At 41.0% G+C, this 16,808-nt stretch overlaps 1 protein-coding gene across 12 annotated transcripts in view; it reads left to right on the forward strand.

Annotated features, from left to right (window-relative positions):
* The window catches only part of PDE1C (phosphodiesterase 1C), a 301,021-nt gene that overhangs the window by 221,063 nt on the left and 63,150 nt on the right, over positions 1–16,808 (forward strand). For all 12 annotated transcript variants that reach the window (XR_012585566.1, XR_012585568.1, XR_012585567.1 and 9 more), the window contains 3 exons: positions 13,307–13,420; positions 14,288–14,470; positions 16,607–16,673. Coding sequence is in view for 9 of the 12 variants with exons in the window: in XM_074575501.1 (XP_074431602.1) it covers positions 13,307–13,420; positions 14,288–14,470; positions 16,607–16,673 (364 nt within the window). In the remaining 3 variants the exon portion in view is untranslated. The remainder of the gene's footprint in view (positions 1–13,306; positions 13,421–14,287; positions 14,471–16,606; positions 16,674–16,808) is intronic.

The following is a 16,808-nucleotide window of genomic DNA, read 5'->3' on the forward strand; positions in this document are numbered from 1 at the left end:
TAAGTTTTAACTTTTCGTAAGTTCTTCTATTGGCATCTCGGAATCATTCTTCACTATCAGTGATTTATATCGGTATTGCTGCATTTAACCAGTGCTTGACTGAACTATTTTATCCTCACTGAGGTAAGTTTGGGCTTAATTACAGTGTCTTGCGTTCTGGTTTGCCAGAAACGTAGAAGAGATATTTTCAGTGTTCACACTAAATTGGAGGATTTTATTGTGTAAGACAAATAAAGACAGACTACATAGCTTGCAGTCTAACTTTGTTTATATGTTTTATGATGGGACAGAAAGTGTAAAAGTCATTGCAGATGCTCATCCAAACCTTACGGAAAAACGGTAACGGCGTGGGTCCTGTTCGGATCTGCTGTTGCCACCTCAGACTTGAGGTGTTTATGAGTTGGTGTGCTTAGCATGTGGTGTGGCAGGGGAGGTTGGAATGATGACCACCGGTAGCATAAGCTGGACAAGAGTGGGAAAAGGCAGGCTGCATATGCCTTCAAAAGTTTTGGTCTGTTAGGTGAAGATTAAAACAATCTTTGATAATTCAGTAACTTGTACAAGTTTCTTATTCACTGTGATGCTCGGCATGATTGTTTTGAAGCAACTGGCTGTCCCGATACGCATCCCTTCCCTTTCTCTTACCTTTCCTCTGATGCTACCATGCTGTTGCCATTTGACAGAGTATTTGTGAAAGTTTCCCTCTGCATTACTGGGCAGAAGGTCCCCAGAAGCTTTTTAGCTAGAGTGCACGTCTCAGCCTCTGTGTTGTGGCTATCTAAGTGCTGTAGCATCTAAGGAAGTGGATGGCAAAATATAGCGGCTTTGGGCAGCTTCAGTATCTGTTTGACCCATTTTGCTTTATTGATGTTGTTTTGCAATCTTACGGACATAATGCAGAAATGGGCTTCAGGAAGGTCAAGCAAAGCAAATCACTGAGATACTGCTAGTGAAATTTCAACTAGTCATGGGGGAGCAGAAACTGAGGGTGAGGAAGGGAAGGGAAGGATAGGCAGAAACGAGACAGTATTGGTGCCAAGACTTCAAACTAATACATATTTATTGTGCCTGTTTAGCAATATTTGAGGAATGAAAATTTACCAAGAAAAATATGAAACCATTTATCTGCAAAAGGATCATTTGGGAGCTAATACTTCCTTCAGTCGGAGCCTGAGGCAGGAGGGTATTTGGATATTGCAGCAGTGAGTACAACTGAAGTGTTCACTTCTACAGCAGGGAAGCAAAGCTAATCGGTCTGCACATACCTGCAACCTGATGACACCCCTGCATGGCATGCGGAATCCAACAGTGCATGCAGGGAGTGGAGACGGGAGGCACGTGCCCTTGTAAACACAATAATAATATGCATAAGAAGTTTATTTTAATAGATGATCTTTCCAAGTTTCCTGTTGTTCTTTGTTGCATCTTTTTCTCATTATCACTATTCAAAGACGTTTTTAGTGCTGCTCCTCTTTCTAACCTTGGGTTATTTCAAACAGATGTTTTTGAAGTGCTTTGTTTGTGTTCCATTGAATTAATGCAGGAAATCTCAGGCAATTTTTTTTTTTCTTTTTACATGAACAGCCATGAATGAAAAGCGTTTCCTACAATTTACCATTTTTTCAGCCGCACACCACTTTCTTTTCACGATTTTTAGTGCAAACTTCGCACTGCTTCATTTCTACCTGCTGATCTATTTCATAGTACAATGAAACAAGCCATCAATTTCAAAAGTTTCTTTTCCCCCAAGAGGTCATTGCCCAATCATGCTCTCCAAATTTGACTAATTGCACTTTTGACCCATCAGATCGCTGAGTATGTATTTCATGGAATCTTGATGTTTTTCCATAACATTTGCAATTGTTAATTTTTACTGGCTGAAGCAGCCATTCTCACTCCTTTTTATGGCTCAGTAAAGTAGAGGTGAGTTATTGCAATTCAAACAAGGATGTAAGATTCCCCCAAGCAGTGGTGCATGATATATTCTCAGGATGCACTTCTTTGGATGCTTGCATAGCATTTTTGAGTTCATCTTTAAATAGGACGTGTGGTCTTGGAGAAATGAGCATGGCTCAGAAATTTGCTTTCACCTGAACTCACTTTTAACCATCAGTGCTGCAGTGGCCAGATTGTGAGTTTGGGATAAGTCCAGTTCCTGTGGATATTAGCAAACATACAGGTTTGACAGGCTAGTAGTGGTTAGCCATGGTACACCTGGATCTATTAGCCGGGCTGGTAATTAAAGTAGAGAAGGAAGCAGTCTGCAGTGAAAAGTCCAAACTAGTAAGGTGTCAGTCAAGACCACTGTATGGACAACTATTAAAAATCCTTTACATTCAAAAAAAACATGACTGGGACCCTATCTGAACTATTTTTTGATACAGTTTGTGGCTTTGCAACCTCCAGCTTTTCTTTTGTAATGGTCTTTTCTTGCCGTTTCTCTCCAAAGGCTATGGTTCTCCTGATAGTGCCCAGATTGTTAAAAATTCCTGGCATGGCCAATATCGGGCTCAACACCTTTGTCACGTGCAGCTAAAAGCTGGCGACAGAGTTGGTTTTCCAGCCTTTAGCAAAAGAGAAGGGAATGTTTACTGCTGACTTTGGGAATGCTTCCCTCAAAATAAAGATAATTAAGGGTAGCAAGAATGTGCTTGTTTTGTAGAAGTATAGACTGGCGAACTTGCAGCCGCCAAGAGGGAAATGATTTTGCAGTTTAATGCAAACTTTGTGGGCTTTAGGAGAACAACAGCTTGTTTTTAACAATATTTGTTGAAAGGGTAAATTGTATATTGAGAAAAGGCATACTAAATATCTGAGCTAACAAATGCACATGCTAGTATTACCAGAGAAGCGTGGTGAGGTCCTGAACTTTCAGAGTAATTCTTTCAGGCTACAAAAAGTGCAAATAGCAAAGCTTTAGTACGGTGCAAGTAAAATTTTATTACTGACTCAGTTCATTTTTCTGATTTTTAGACCAGCGAATCAGCTGCATAAATAATGGCCATCAATTAGCTCTGTAATATTCCTGGTAAGTATGTTGTCCTGAAGAGAAATCAGAGGCAGAAAAGTGAGGATCCGCATCTTAAACGTGTCTAAAAGCCTCAGCACCTGGGTATCCAAAATCTACCAAGGAAGGGTATAAACCTTTAAATATAAAGGAAATGGTTGAAGTCTTTAACCAGAAATCTGAGCATTGGCCATTTATGCCAGTTTAGAATAAAACATGTTTTATCAATGAGTTACCTCTGATCATAGCAGAAATTAAAGTTAGCAGCTGTGTAAAATGTATCGTTCATGAGAAAGTGCTTTATAAATCCAGTTTTATATCTAGCACAAAATCTTTGGCTAATATCAGCTGGCCTGTCTCTACTGGGGTCAGTAGCTGACCCCATCATCACTGGAGTCAGTGATGCTGACTTCAGGAGCGTATAGCTGCCTTAGGGATCTAGAGGAACTTAGGCATCTGTTGAAGTAAGCAGGAGTTTGCCAAGCCCAGCAAAGCGCGTTGAGGTCATACGAGAATTGGGCATTGATCTGTGCCTGTCTCTTGCCATAGCTGATGGTGTGTAAGTGAGGTGAAGCCTTCGTCTGGGTCTCGGAAAGTGCTGATGGCTGAAGGTGGTCTGAAAGGAAGCAGCAGCTTGGGAACCACTTCTCCTGCCTTTGCTTACTGGGCGTTTCTGAAGACCAGGCAGGGACGTATTCCTGCTTGAACTTCACACTGCGTGTGGACTCTAATCTGCACTTGCCTAACTGCCCTGTGGGTTCCTAAAAGCTGCTCTGGAACGTAATTGATTTCAGGAACTGGAAAGACTGAGATAATTGCAGACTTTCTGCCCATGGATATTTTAATGGTAACAGATGGGGGAGAACTAAGGTTACAATGAAATATTTTGAAATTATCTGTTGAACTTCTCCCTGATCTCTTCAGTGAGCATTAAGTAAAGACCCAGTGTGGAGCGCTGACATTCAGATCTGCACAAAGCAATCTGCTAGCATCATTTGGAAGAATGACCTTGTTCAAGGACCCAGAAATGTGATAATTGTGGTTTCAAAGAAAAAGATTCCGTCTGTATAAAACAAAGGGGAATGCGTCACTGGATGCATCGACGCTAAACTGACAGTGTGTGTTAGTTGCCTCAAATGCAAATTTAGATGGTTCATTTCAGGTACCTATTTTTAAAGATGCAAATTAAAAATTGTTAGATTTGTGTCTGACATCTTATAACTGAGGTCGTTTTTATAAAAGGCACCAGTGATTTGGAAAGGCTTAATTCTGTGAGACTTCATTTGCTGTCTTTGGATCTCATTTTCAGCAAATTCAGTGATCCTGTGGTTTCTCCAAAAAAACCTAATTCGTGCTAGTGTCCCAAAAATTAGTTGTCCTCCAAAAGAAAAACCTTACTTTCGGAAACACCAGTCAGAAGATGGCTAGTTGTGAAAGCAGAATATAACAGCATTTCTTTATGTCAAATCTGAAGTTTACCCTTGTTCAGCTCTCAATTTGTTCAGTGGGAAGAGTCATCTCCCCTCATCTTAGCTGTCTGAAACCACAATGACTGCCTAAGCTCATCTTTTAGCTCATTTCTATCATTAGCGGGGAAGGAAGGTGCATCAAAAAGGCAGAGCACCCTTTCCTAAGGAAATACATGACAGGCAGCTTTTGAAGGTGATTCACCATGGCTATCCATCTCCAGTGACTTCCATGAGCGTCTGTGTACCTGATAGGTTATGCTGGGTTAGGTGGTTAACTTGAAAGAAAAAAGACCCATGACCAAAACTGCTAAGGACATCATCACCAAAGATTCTGACATCAAAATTTTGCCCACATTAAGGCTTTTTACTGCTTATACTTCCTGACTTAGTTCCCAAAGTTCAGAACCCAAGAATGGGGAGGGTGTTTGCACTTAAGAAATGAGTACACCCTTTAGAAGTTTTCAGCAGCAGGAGATGGAGACAAGGGTAATTCAAAGGACTTGGTCCTGAGGAACTGCTTAGGCTGCTCTTTTGTTGAAAATCCTCCAGTAAGCCAAAGTTTACTGATGTTTGGGCACAGGACTTTCCTTCCTGGAATAGGCATGAAGGAATTTATGACTGCGAAGTGAAAATATAAACTATATACAATTTCACTTATAGTTGGTTAATGTGGTCAAAACCTTTTTTGACTTAAGGTGACACCATCCTGCCAAGGCCACTGAATTTACCATTGTTGCATTTTCATGCTTCTAAATAATACAAAATTAATTGATTGCTTCAATTTTTTTATTTTTTTTTTATTATTATTCAAAGACAGAAGGATATTTCAGGAAACATGAGGAAAGCAAAACAATTACTTGGGAAATTGCTTATAATTTCTTCTGATGAAAAGCGCCAGTGTAGCAATGCTCTGTGTTTCAGTGCTTGCTCCTTGCAAACACATGTTTTTTCTTCCTCTGGATGTTGTCACTTGCATTTTTCTATACAAAAGCAGTGACAGAAGATAACTACCCAGCCTAATACAAATCCACTGGGTCACAGGCTACCATTTGCTCTATTTTTGGTTGTGTTTTGAGGATTACTGCTGGAGCTGGCTTTTTAGGTTCTGTCTTTTCCTCAGTGGTTCACGCATGCTATATATGCAGAGCCTTAGAGCATGATGTGGCAGACTGTGGAGTGAATCATACCTGCTGGCTGTTGTGAAAAGACATGGTGAGCTCCTGGATTACTTTCTGTGTGTGCTTGTACCCCTCCCACCAACCCACTATTTGAATGGAGCATCAAAGAGTTTGCAATGCAAACCGTGGAGGCATCTTGTCCACCCAACTGACTGAAACTACTGCGCACGTGCGTTGTGCTGCATAACCGCGTGCAGTCTGCTCTGCATACTTTTGGGCAGTGTAAAATATCGTGTGCCTTTGCTTTGCAGTTTCTTTTCACCCTAGCAGGCGCTCGGATACTGGCATGGGGCATCTGGCAGACCTTCTACGTGCTCGCTGCTTAGCCGGTCTGCATGTGCTCTCTAACTTTGATGTGTCCCCGGAATATCACATTTGTTGAGTTTGTACATTATACCGAGATAGCAGCTGCACACCTATTTCTGTGTAGCAATTCTTTAATAGAAATATAGTTCGCTGCGCAGCGCGCATCTGTTTCTCAAACTTAATGAATTTCCTACCAGTAATTATGGTGGTTTTCCAGAGAAGGGCAAGGAATGTACTGTAGAACAGAAGGCAGGGTTTTGTCTTTCAGTTCAGCAGATGTTTGTCTTTCCAGCCTGTAGGAGCGACCCTTGGTCTTTTTCTGTGTGTAAACGAAGCTGGCATTTATGGTATCAGATCTGCTTCTGATTGTTATTGTTCTGTTAATTTCTAAAGCTTGTGGTTGATTTGATTTATTTATTTTCATTCTTTTTTAAAAAGCAATTTGAGCTGGCTATCAAAAGAATGTTATCACAAATGAGTTGTCTTTGAAATCATCCTCTTGGGTTTTCCTTATGTAAGGGTAATTTGACTAACAAAAGCCACATAAACACAGACTGATAGCAGAAGGTGCCTCTTATTCTTGTCCCCAGAGTCAGAGTGACAAGGATTTGCTGAAGCCGAAAGTGTTCCTCACTGGTGTCTAATTGTAATGACGTTCTTTTTGTTTGCAAAACAACTCATGAAGGACCTAATTGTAACTGGTATCAATCTCATTGTGTGCCAGTTTTTGCTTGTGAACTTCTGTGATGAACAGGACTGTGAATAGTGTCCTGTACTGAAGTTAAGGCTGTATGTCTAAGCATTAATCATGGCAAGATTATTAGGAATGTTTTTGTTTATGGATGTAGCAGCTTGCATTCTTATCCAATATGCAATTTCAACGCCTTGTACAAGTATTGCCCACTTCCATTGAAAGTCGCTGGCATTTGAGACTGAAGGAAATGCCTGAACAGCACAAAGTTACTTCACAAGAATAGGGAGACGCGTTGAGAGCAAACGTGATTTCTTACAGAATGTGCTACAGGATCCTTTATGTTTACAGGGAACCCCCAAACTGTTTGCTCATGGGGTGCGGTGTCAGAATTACACTGAATGCAATGAGACTTTGTCTGTTTAAGGAAACTTTTGACTTACATTTTAAAAGTTGATTCCAAGCTTTTGAAACTTGAGGAATAACAAGAACAGATCCTCTCCTGAGGTGTGAAAGCAGCATTCAGGATATGAAACACGATGTTTTGTCACAGCATACACCCATTTTTGTCAGGCGTCCATAAAATTCAGTTCTCTGTGCAAAACTTTCTTGTACCATGTTTTCGGTACATCAGTAAAGCCTGGTACATCAGTAAAAAACTCTCATGAAAGAGTTGAGAAGGGACATTTCAACTATCAACGTAGCTGTGGAATGATTTAGTGTTATGTAAAGGCTGTCTCTATTTGTGTGTATGAACTACGTACGTCTGTGAAAGGAAATAAGAATGACACATGTTGTCTGGGGTTATTGCAGCAGGAAGCCAGTAACTCATTTTAGCTATCTGTGTCACCATTAGCGAGGGTGGCAGATGTTCTAATGTTGCTCAAATCTCTTAAAGTTTTTCAGAACATTTTCATATTTTGGAGAAAGATAATTTAGAAGCCTTTTTTGGTGTGGCGTGGATCCCATCTACCTTCTGCTCTTCCTGTTCCTCCTCAGATGGGAGACAGGAAACTTAGAATAACTTCTTTCAACACATATCTGTAGCAAACTTTCGAACTCATGACCCAGGCAAACAATCCACCCATGAAGATTTTCTGCTCTAGGGTACAAGTCCTTTCTCACACAGAGCTGTTCTTTAGGACTGATCTGTCAAAGATGATTCCCTCAGTTTATCACCAAAGCTCTGGGATCTCCAATTCCAGTATATGTTAAAAGGGACCAAGCGATGATCACTTCAGTGCAGGGTTCCCCTCTCTAGTGAGGGCCTTCGCTACATGGACAGGGCTTAGTTTTGGTAAGAAATTCCACTGCTGTCTTTCTTAGTGAAACTTGTATCAGACTTAGCAGAGGCTTGTGAACAGCTTTTTGGTCTCAAGAGTACTTCACCAGCTCTAGCAGTGCTGTGTTCAATAGCTTGCCCTCTTTTCCCAGCTATAATAAAAAAATATCTCTGCTTTCTACAAATCTCACCTGTCAGGTAGTAGGCTATTATGGTTGAAACAAGATATGAATCGGGTTCAGCTGTCAATATCAAACTGTTTATCTGTTACTATCAAGATCAAAACAGGGATAAATATTCACAGAATCACAGAGTAGTAGGAGTTGGAAGGGACCTTTGGAGATGATCTAGTCCACTCGCCCTGCGAAAGCAGGTTCACCTAGATCAGGGTGCACAGGAACATGTCCTGGCGGGTTTTGAATATCTTCAGAGAAGGAGATTCCACCTCCTCTCTGGGCAGCCTGTTCCAGTGCTCTGCCACCCTCAAAGGAAAGAAGTTTTTCCTCCTGTTGAGACGGAATTTCCTGTGTTCCAGTTTCTGCCTGTTGCCCCTTGTCCTGTCACCGAGCACCACTGAAAAGAGCCTGGCCTCACCCTTTAGGTATTGATAAACATTGATGAGATCCCCTCTCAGTCTTCTCTTCTCCAGGCTGAACAGACCCAAATCCCCCAGCCTTTCTTCATAAGAGAGGTGCTCCATTCCCTTGAACATCTTTGTAGCCCACCGCTGGACTCTCTGCAGGTGTTCCTTGTCTTTCTTGAACTGTGAGGCCCGACACAGTGCTCCAGATGTGGCCTCACCAGGGCAGAGTAGTGGGGGAGGATGACCTCCATCGACCCACTGGACATGCTCTTTTTAATGCACCTCGGGAGACCATTGGCCTTCTTGGCCACAAGGGCACATTCCATCCTTGGTAATCTGCAATGATACTAGAATTTTTTTATTTTTTTTTTTCATTTTTCACGTGCATTCAAAATAGTTTTTTCCTCAGGTGGCCCAGTGGTATGAGAATGATTTTTGGAGTAAAAGACTGAGTTGCACTGTTGAAAACATGTGGTGAGTCACAGTCAAAAAGCTTTGAAAATAAATGCAGAGACTAGCCACACAGCTTTGCAGAGTTTACACTGGTTTAAAGGAAGTTGCCTCAAGTATTCAGACAATATGTGTGCTTTGCATGTTAATTGAAGTTGACTAGTATCCAGACTGTGGTGGTGTTAATCTTCTCTGCAGTGATATGTAATTTTATTTTTTAAAAAAATCAACAGCATAAAAGCAAGCCCTCTAGCTAAGGATATAAATATTTGTACACAGATACTGTTTTATTTATAACAGAGAGGAGAATGCTTGGAGCGATTACTCAGAAATTTTGCATTTCAAGAACACGTAGAAAACAGCATCACTTTTTCCAGTTATTCAGTTTGGATCTAGAGTGGCTTTGGGTCTTTGAGCTGTGTAACTTTCATGGACTGAGTTCAGTTGCCCAGTTTCTAGTCATTTGCTTTCTATCCCCCTGAATCTTTAGGGGAACATTAAAGAGAGCGTGAGCAGGGCTGTGAAACAGCGTACACTTTGGATAACCTCTCTCCTTCACCGAGGACCCAGCCAGCCTGCTTTACGCAAATGTATTGCTCTGCTGAAGGCAGTGGGATTATTTGCAGATACTCCCAGGGGTTTTTACGGTGGATGCATACGGATATTTTCCTTGGCAGGGCAGTGCAGGAGGCCGTATTCTGGAAGTGGTCTAGCCCCTTTTCCAAGATTTAACACTTACTTGAACTCCCTGTGGGGTCAGAGGAAGTTCAAATGCATAGCATTGCTCTGGACTAGGCTTTTCCTTTGGGTAGTTAAGGGATTATTCCGAGGACTAAAATGTGTAATAACTGTGAAGAACAAAGGTTCCCAGGGTTTTTCCATAATATTTGGCACACGTTCACAGAGAATTTGCAGACTGGAGGGATAGATTCCCTTGGAAATCTCATTAAGAAAGGCATTAGTGGTATCTTAATATAATTAAACAACTGGATTTAGAGCTAATATTGTGTGACCAACCAGTTGTTTGTAACTGCTGTGCTGATGACCGTAATCTGAGAAATTTTTGGCTGGCCTACAGCCTGGCTTGCTTGTGTGTGCGCCATGGTCTTAAGGCAGCTTAATGTTAGAAATGGTTAACACTTCCCTTCTGGTCTGGGATCTCCTTAATGCACAGGAATTGTCTGCTTCTCCTACGGCTAGCTCCACAGGCTTCAGTGGAACTAGGTCTGGTAGATTCGTGCAAATTTTTGGTTCTGAACTTGAAAGGAAAAGGAGGGGGGGAAAGAAAAGAAATAATAAAAATTTAGGTTTCGATCAGTCTATAATGAACTTTTTGAAACAGAACAGAACAAAACATGCTTCGGTTGAAAAAAGCGTTTTGTTCATACAAAACAGGTAGTTACAGTAAAAGCAAAGTAAATGATGAACTGGATCCCTTAAGTTGGTTCTGATAATTATATCAGTGTGTTTCTTTTGGTCAGCAGCCTGACAGACTCAGCATTTTCCTGCGAAATGGTACATGTGGCTGAACCCTATGCACTTGCTGCAATGACTAGTCTATGGGGTAGAGATAGGAAGTCAGCATCTTGCCCTCTGCTTCCACGGCTTTAATACAAGCTCCTAAAAATAAAACATGTTAAAAGTTTGTGGTAATGGTTTGATTTCAGTCAAAATGGTTCGGTGAATTTGATTGCATTCCGGAATTACTTCAGCCACCCTTAAACAGAATTTTTCAGCTAATAAATTTGTCTGGATGCCCTTCAGTGGGACAGCCTGGCCTTAACTTTATGATTGCGTTTAGGACTATTTCAAAAAGCAGAGAGATACATGGAATGCAGTGAAGACAAACTATTGTCGGGCTCTTATTTAGCAAAGGTAACTGACAGCAGCTGCTGTGACTCAATGAATCAGAAATAGTTATAGATAATGGATGGTAAGACAAAGACAATGTAATTTTTTTTCACATGAGAGTGGCTGATCGTGTGACAAGGTTTTATTATAACAACTGTACTTCTGTTTTTTCAAATGATTGATGCACGTAGTGCTCTGCATAATCTTCTTCGATGATGAATGTTGGTGCCGTGAAGCAGCCGTTACTCACTGTGCTATTATTGTACATGAATTTTGAATGACTTGTGGCATAGAGCTGCTGGGTACTTAAATCAATGAAATAAAAGTCAGGAAGAGCCAAAGATAATGTTCTTCCTTCAATATTAACTCCTGTGGCTTGTGTACAAACAATGTTTCTGGTAATTAGTTAAGGGGTCATATCTCTGGGCTCCCCATACATGGGATGAAGGAAGGAGGAGGCATATGCGATGCTTACTGTTCGGACATGAAAGTTGTTTTATTTGTTTCTCTTCCTCCCCTCCTGCATTGGCAAGCAAAGCTGGGAATGGGTAGGAGGGATTAGGCTCTATGGTAGGTAGGTAGGGTTAGGCTCTATGGAGGAGGTGAATTCATCTTCCACGTGTGCTGCCCGAGGCTGGAATCAACCTGAAAGGTGGGGGAGCACCATTCCTAGCTCTGCTCATCAAACACAACGTGTTGCTGCGCACATCTGGGGGTGCGCTTACACAGGAGAGGGGTATGGGAGCGCCGAGCCATGTTTCTTCTTCCATAAGGCTGAGGTTGTTCCATGGATTCCCTGAGCTGGGTTCCAGGGTTGGAGGGAAACATGCTGGCATAGTTGAATGCTCTCCACCTGGCTTACAGAGATGACTTCTGTTCATTGTATTTGTACATCACTGATCTTCCCGTCTCCATTCTCACATCAAGAATGAAGCATTGAACAATACTTTTGGTTTTTTTGACTGCCGACAAGCAAATGAGTTGATCTTCCTGGAGAGGTTCCACCTCTTGCTAAAGATTCTTTGTAGAGCTAAATATGTAGCTATGTGTCAGCAGTACCGCTGTGAGTAGGAGTGGCATTTATGAGACCTAGCCAGAGGAACAATCAATATTTTTTATGATTTTTGTTCTGCACAGCCTCACTGTTTACGTGGGGAAAGTGAGGGGAAGGAAACACAACTGGAAGGAGCTGTTGGGGCAGTGCACACGGGCAGACTGATGGCTTCTCAGCTTTGCCATGAAGTACAGCCCCATGGAGTCTTGGTTTCCCCTGAAAGCACTAATGCTAACAGGGGCGTTGTGATAGCAAGGGAATACAGATACTCACTTCATTTTAAGAACCTCATGTACGTTTCTGCTGTAGGAGGTTGGGCTCTCTATACAATTAACAAAGTGAGAGCAGGCACCTATATTGGGCTCTCGCTATGAATTACTTTCTGGGAAAGGTTATTTTTCTCCATGGCCTGTCGAAAAAGATGAGGAAGAGTAGTCTGCTAAGTAGAAGACAAAGTTTAGATGACATGACAACTTCTCTACATTTTCGCGTCTTGAACAGGACAAATTAACAGCTTGTGATTTCTGCTGTGCTGTTAAATGTACATTTCAATGTTTATTTAACTGATGAAGACATTCACAAAAATGTTTTAACGCGTCAACTTTTTATCCCATTGTCCTTTTAAAGGAATGGTAATTTTCTTCTTCTAATTGTAAGCATGTGTATTCTTGGATTTTTAAAAAATATTTACATTTTACTCTTTACTTTTACATTTTCTTCTCCTCTTTCTTCCCTGTTTTGTTTTTCTAACTTGCCACAGAAAGTGGAGCGAAGGGGAGGAAAAGGCAAAAGCAAATTGCACAAATATATTGTCTTCGGCACAGGAGACATTTTCTGCACAAATTTTTGTTTTTCCCCCAATAATTAAAATAACCTGATAAAAAAACTTCCATGAGTTCTGTTTAATATAGATGGGATAGTCTAAGGGTGACCTCTTGACCTAATGAAAATCATAGCATTTCCTAGCCTTGTATAGTATTTCTACAATAGTATTTCTAAATATACTCTAACACAATTTTACATAAATGTACTCTAATCGTCGTAAATGGCTGACATTTGTCAACAGATGCTACTCAAGAAGTTAACTTCCTTTCTTGTGGCTGGAATGAAATTGCCCTCTCTTAGCTCCTGTGTTAAAGTCCAAGTGATTTCTATTTTGACTTATTTCAGTATGAGTAGGGGACAGTCATAACTTGCTGACTTATTTGAGCCTAAATATAGTGTGATGTTTGCCTGGCATCATTGTGACTGATCTTTGAAAAGTGATTTTTGTGGACTTCTTGTGTTCGGCTTAAAGAACCTTGTAGACTTCCAGAAGTTTTCACCTGCCAGTCATGTGTGCTAGGTCTCGTGCTGGATCCAGTTTTGAACTGACGCTTACTCTCAAACCTGTTTCTCTTCATACTAATCAGATTGCTGTTTTCTTTTTCTCTAGGTTGCGGTCTTTGGTAAAGCAGTTAGAGAGGGGGGAAGCTTCAGTTGTAGACCTAAAGAAGAACTTGGAATATGCTGCGACTGTTCTTGAGTCAGTATACATTGATGAAACTAGGTGAGTTAACTACAGGCATCAGCACTCTTCTTATATCTAGTACCAAAGACACAAAATTGTAATTTACACGTCAGTTGGGAAATTTGTTTTAGCCAAGATTTATTACTCACAGACAATATGTTTTTAATCATTACAATATCACAGTCTGTGTAGAGCAGATCTTCAGTCCTTGGTCTAAAAGCTGCTTTAAGTTTCTTGGGGCAGGGGAGGAGATCAAAAGCAATCATAAATTTAATATATATTCTCTTGCAGAAATGTTTTCATAATAGTTGTGTCTCACTTTTTCTGAAAGTTTCTAAATTCTTACTTCTCTATTCATTTTGAATAGTGTTAAATCTTTTCACTTGTATCGAGTCTTTGAAATTAAAAAAAATTTACTCCAGGTCATGATAGATGTAGACTGGTAAGATGTTGCAGAGGAGTACCCTGCTCTGTTATATGCCATTTCCTTGGTGCTAAATGTAGAGTCACCTCTGATGACCAGAATGGGAAAGGAGAGGACTGTATGATACTAACTGGAAAGTTAGACATGACCATAAATGAGTTCTGAAGAGCAGAAAGGTCAGGAACATTGATGAGTTGAAGATGAGAAGTCAGAGGATGATTACGTAGTTGTACTTCAGAAGGCTGATACTTCTTGTTTCTTGGCCTAGTAGTGAGTTTCACAAGCTAATATATAACTAAATAAGAGAACAAACAATCTGGTGAAGACTTGTACAATTGTGTTCCATTAGGGCTGATGAACCAAAGACTTTTAACAACTGCTTAATTAGAATATATGTGAGTTTCTTTTTTGTTAATAATGTTGCAATGCTCTCCAAGGGCATTTACCCATATTTACCCATCTTTCCCCCCTTCCCTCTCTAGGCGTTTACTGGACACAGAAGATGAGCTCAGCGACATCCAGTCCGACTCTGTGCCCTCGGAGGTCCGGGACTGGTTGGCTTCTACCTTCACGCGGCAAATGGGGATGATGCTCAAAAGGACGGAGGAAAAACCTCGGTTCAGGAGTATTGTCCATGCAGTACAAGCTGGGATATTTGTGGAAAGGTAGAGAGACATGTAATTACTTAGTTCTAGTAGCTGTCCAAGTTCCGCAGGTTGCTCCTGTGGTATTGAATGAGTAATAGTTTAATATGCTTCCAATGATGTTTCTACACAGATCTGGATAGCACCTTGGAACCTGGAATTAAGTAATATATTGCAACCTGAAATGGCACATACTGATCTGTTTTCAGCTTAATACAGATGTAATAGCACAGTTGGAATAATTTTGACCGAGAATACGCACCTCTGCATAGCCCTAGGTCAAGAGTGACAGCTTCTAAAATTTGGTCAGCCCAGACCGAGCCCTCCCTTGCCTCTTTTTACCTCTGTAGGCTATTATTTCTTATGAAGAACTGGTAAGAAACAGAAGAAAATTCTGTATCATAGTATTGCTCGAATGAACTCTAGATCGAGACTGATGTGAAAACTTCGGAGCTCAGGGAGGACTTCAAAAAACCCATTGAGTCCTCTCAGCCTTCTCTGTTGTGATTTGCATCAGAACCTACTGCTAAAGCTGATTTCACTTTCTGAACCGTTTAAAACATTTAGTCATTTCGGTTTGGACTCACTTCCAATCTTACCTTTTCTTTGTAAAGTAACCACTCTTTGCTGACATTCTTCCTTCAAGCTAGAAGAAGGGCTGGCACATGTGAAACTTTTAGCAGACTTTAAGCAGCGTGAAAGACAGCAGGTCCCAGCTTTCTACAGCAAAACTCAAGTCAGGAATGGAAGAGCAGAGCACCTTTCACTCTTCATCAGAATCACGGTGACAGCCTAGCAGCCCTCTGTGCAGGAGGTTGGATGTATCAGACAGTGAACTACAAGCCACACAGACACACAGAAGCCTCCTCTGGCATGTCTATAGACAATTTTTTTATCTGTGTACCGAAGTACCTGTACATGTGTTAAGAGTGGCAGCAAATTGTGATAAGACTGCACGTGTCATTTCTCCTTGGAACGGGTTTCTCCAGGTTTGACAGGCTATTTGTGAATTAAACCTCACTCCCAGTGAGGGACCTGCTCAACAAGGAAGTAAATGAAGTGCAGAGAGCTGGCTGCAGGAGGCTCTTTTCCAGCTGATCTGAATCACTGTGGCCCAAAGGAGAAAGTGTTCAGATATGATATGGCACCAGAGGAGGGTTGTGGCTCTCCTGAGCTAAGGGAGAGGGCCTCTGCCTGAATTGTCACTTCAGAGAAGGCTATGAGGCTCCTGACTGAAGGGTGGAGGGGGGTAAGAAATTCTGTAATTCAGGGAATGGGTGAATTTAATTCTCCAAAGGAGCTGACTTTTTTTAGGTCTGAGTTTGTAACATGACAAAGAAAAATGGAAGTGAAGGAAGACTTGACACGGGATTATTTCAGATGGGAGAAGAGATTTCCATCATCTCCTTTTAGTCCTACGTTGCTTAAGTGCAAAAAAGGGTGATGCTTGCTCAATTGCTAAAAAGGGAAGGGCATTTTAGCTATGACAGTGGTCCTGCATTCACCAAGCCTGTTAAACAGTGTGGCCTGAAAGCAAGTTTTTAAATCTGGTACATACTTCAGCTTTCTTTAGTATGGTTGTGGATGTTGATTATTGCCTTACTCTTTTTCTCTCTCTCCTTCAAACACACACACACACACACACACAGAGCAAACTCCCAAAAGATTTTATGTCAGTCTTAAAAAAAATGCAGACAAAAGTAACAGCTGTACCGAACTGGAGTTGATTCATTGCAGACAACAAATGATTTCTGAAGTACATTCAGAATTAGCTTGCATGTCGACCGGCAAGGACTAATGGAACTGAAAGAGCAGTATGGTCATCTGCAGCAGAAAATGGGGAACATCTTGTTTATTTGAGTGTAGCCTTTCCCTCTGATGAAGGCCTGATATTGGCAGATTCTCTGTGATGTCCTGCCAGGTAACTAAGATATGAGATGCTGGGGAGTGTATAAATCTCAATTTAGGCTATACAATAAGAATGATATAGAGAATATTGTGCAAGTTAGGAACAAGAAGGAATTAAAAAAACAAAGTGCAGTCAGTGTTTCCTGGGCTAAATAAGGTCTCCTGTAATAGTCTATTGCTTTATGGATTTTGTTTGTTTGTTTTGTTTAATTCTATTTATGTGTTGCCTTATCTATTTTATCTTGGTAGAATGTACAGACGGACTTCAAATATGGTCGGTTTGAGCTACCCACCAGCTGTAATTGGAGTGCTAAAGGTAATCCAAATAAAAAGGTGTTGGGGGGGTTCTGTACAAAGCATCAAGATAATACTGTGATATTTGACTTGGTAAGGGGGTCTTAGTACTTGCCCTTTCCTGCTCTCTGACATTTAGTTTAGTTCACATACATTT

The sequence above is a fragment of the Larus michahellis genome, chromosome 2, assembly GCF_964199755.1.
Source record: "Larus michahellis chromosome 2, bLarMic1.1, whole genome shotgun sequence".
NCBI lineage: Eukaryota > Metazoa > Chordata > Aves > Charadriiformes > Laridae > Larus > Larus michahellis.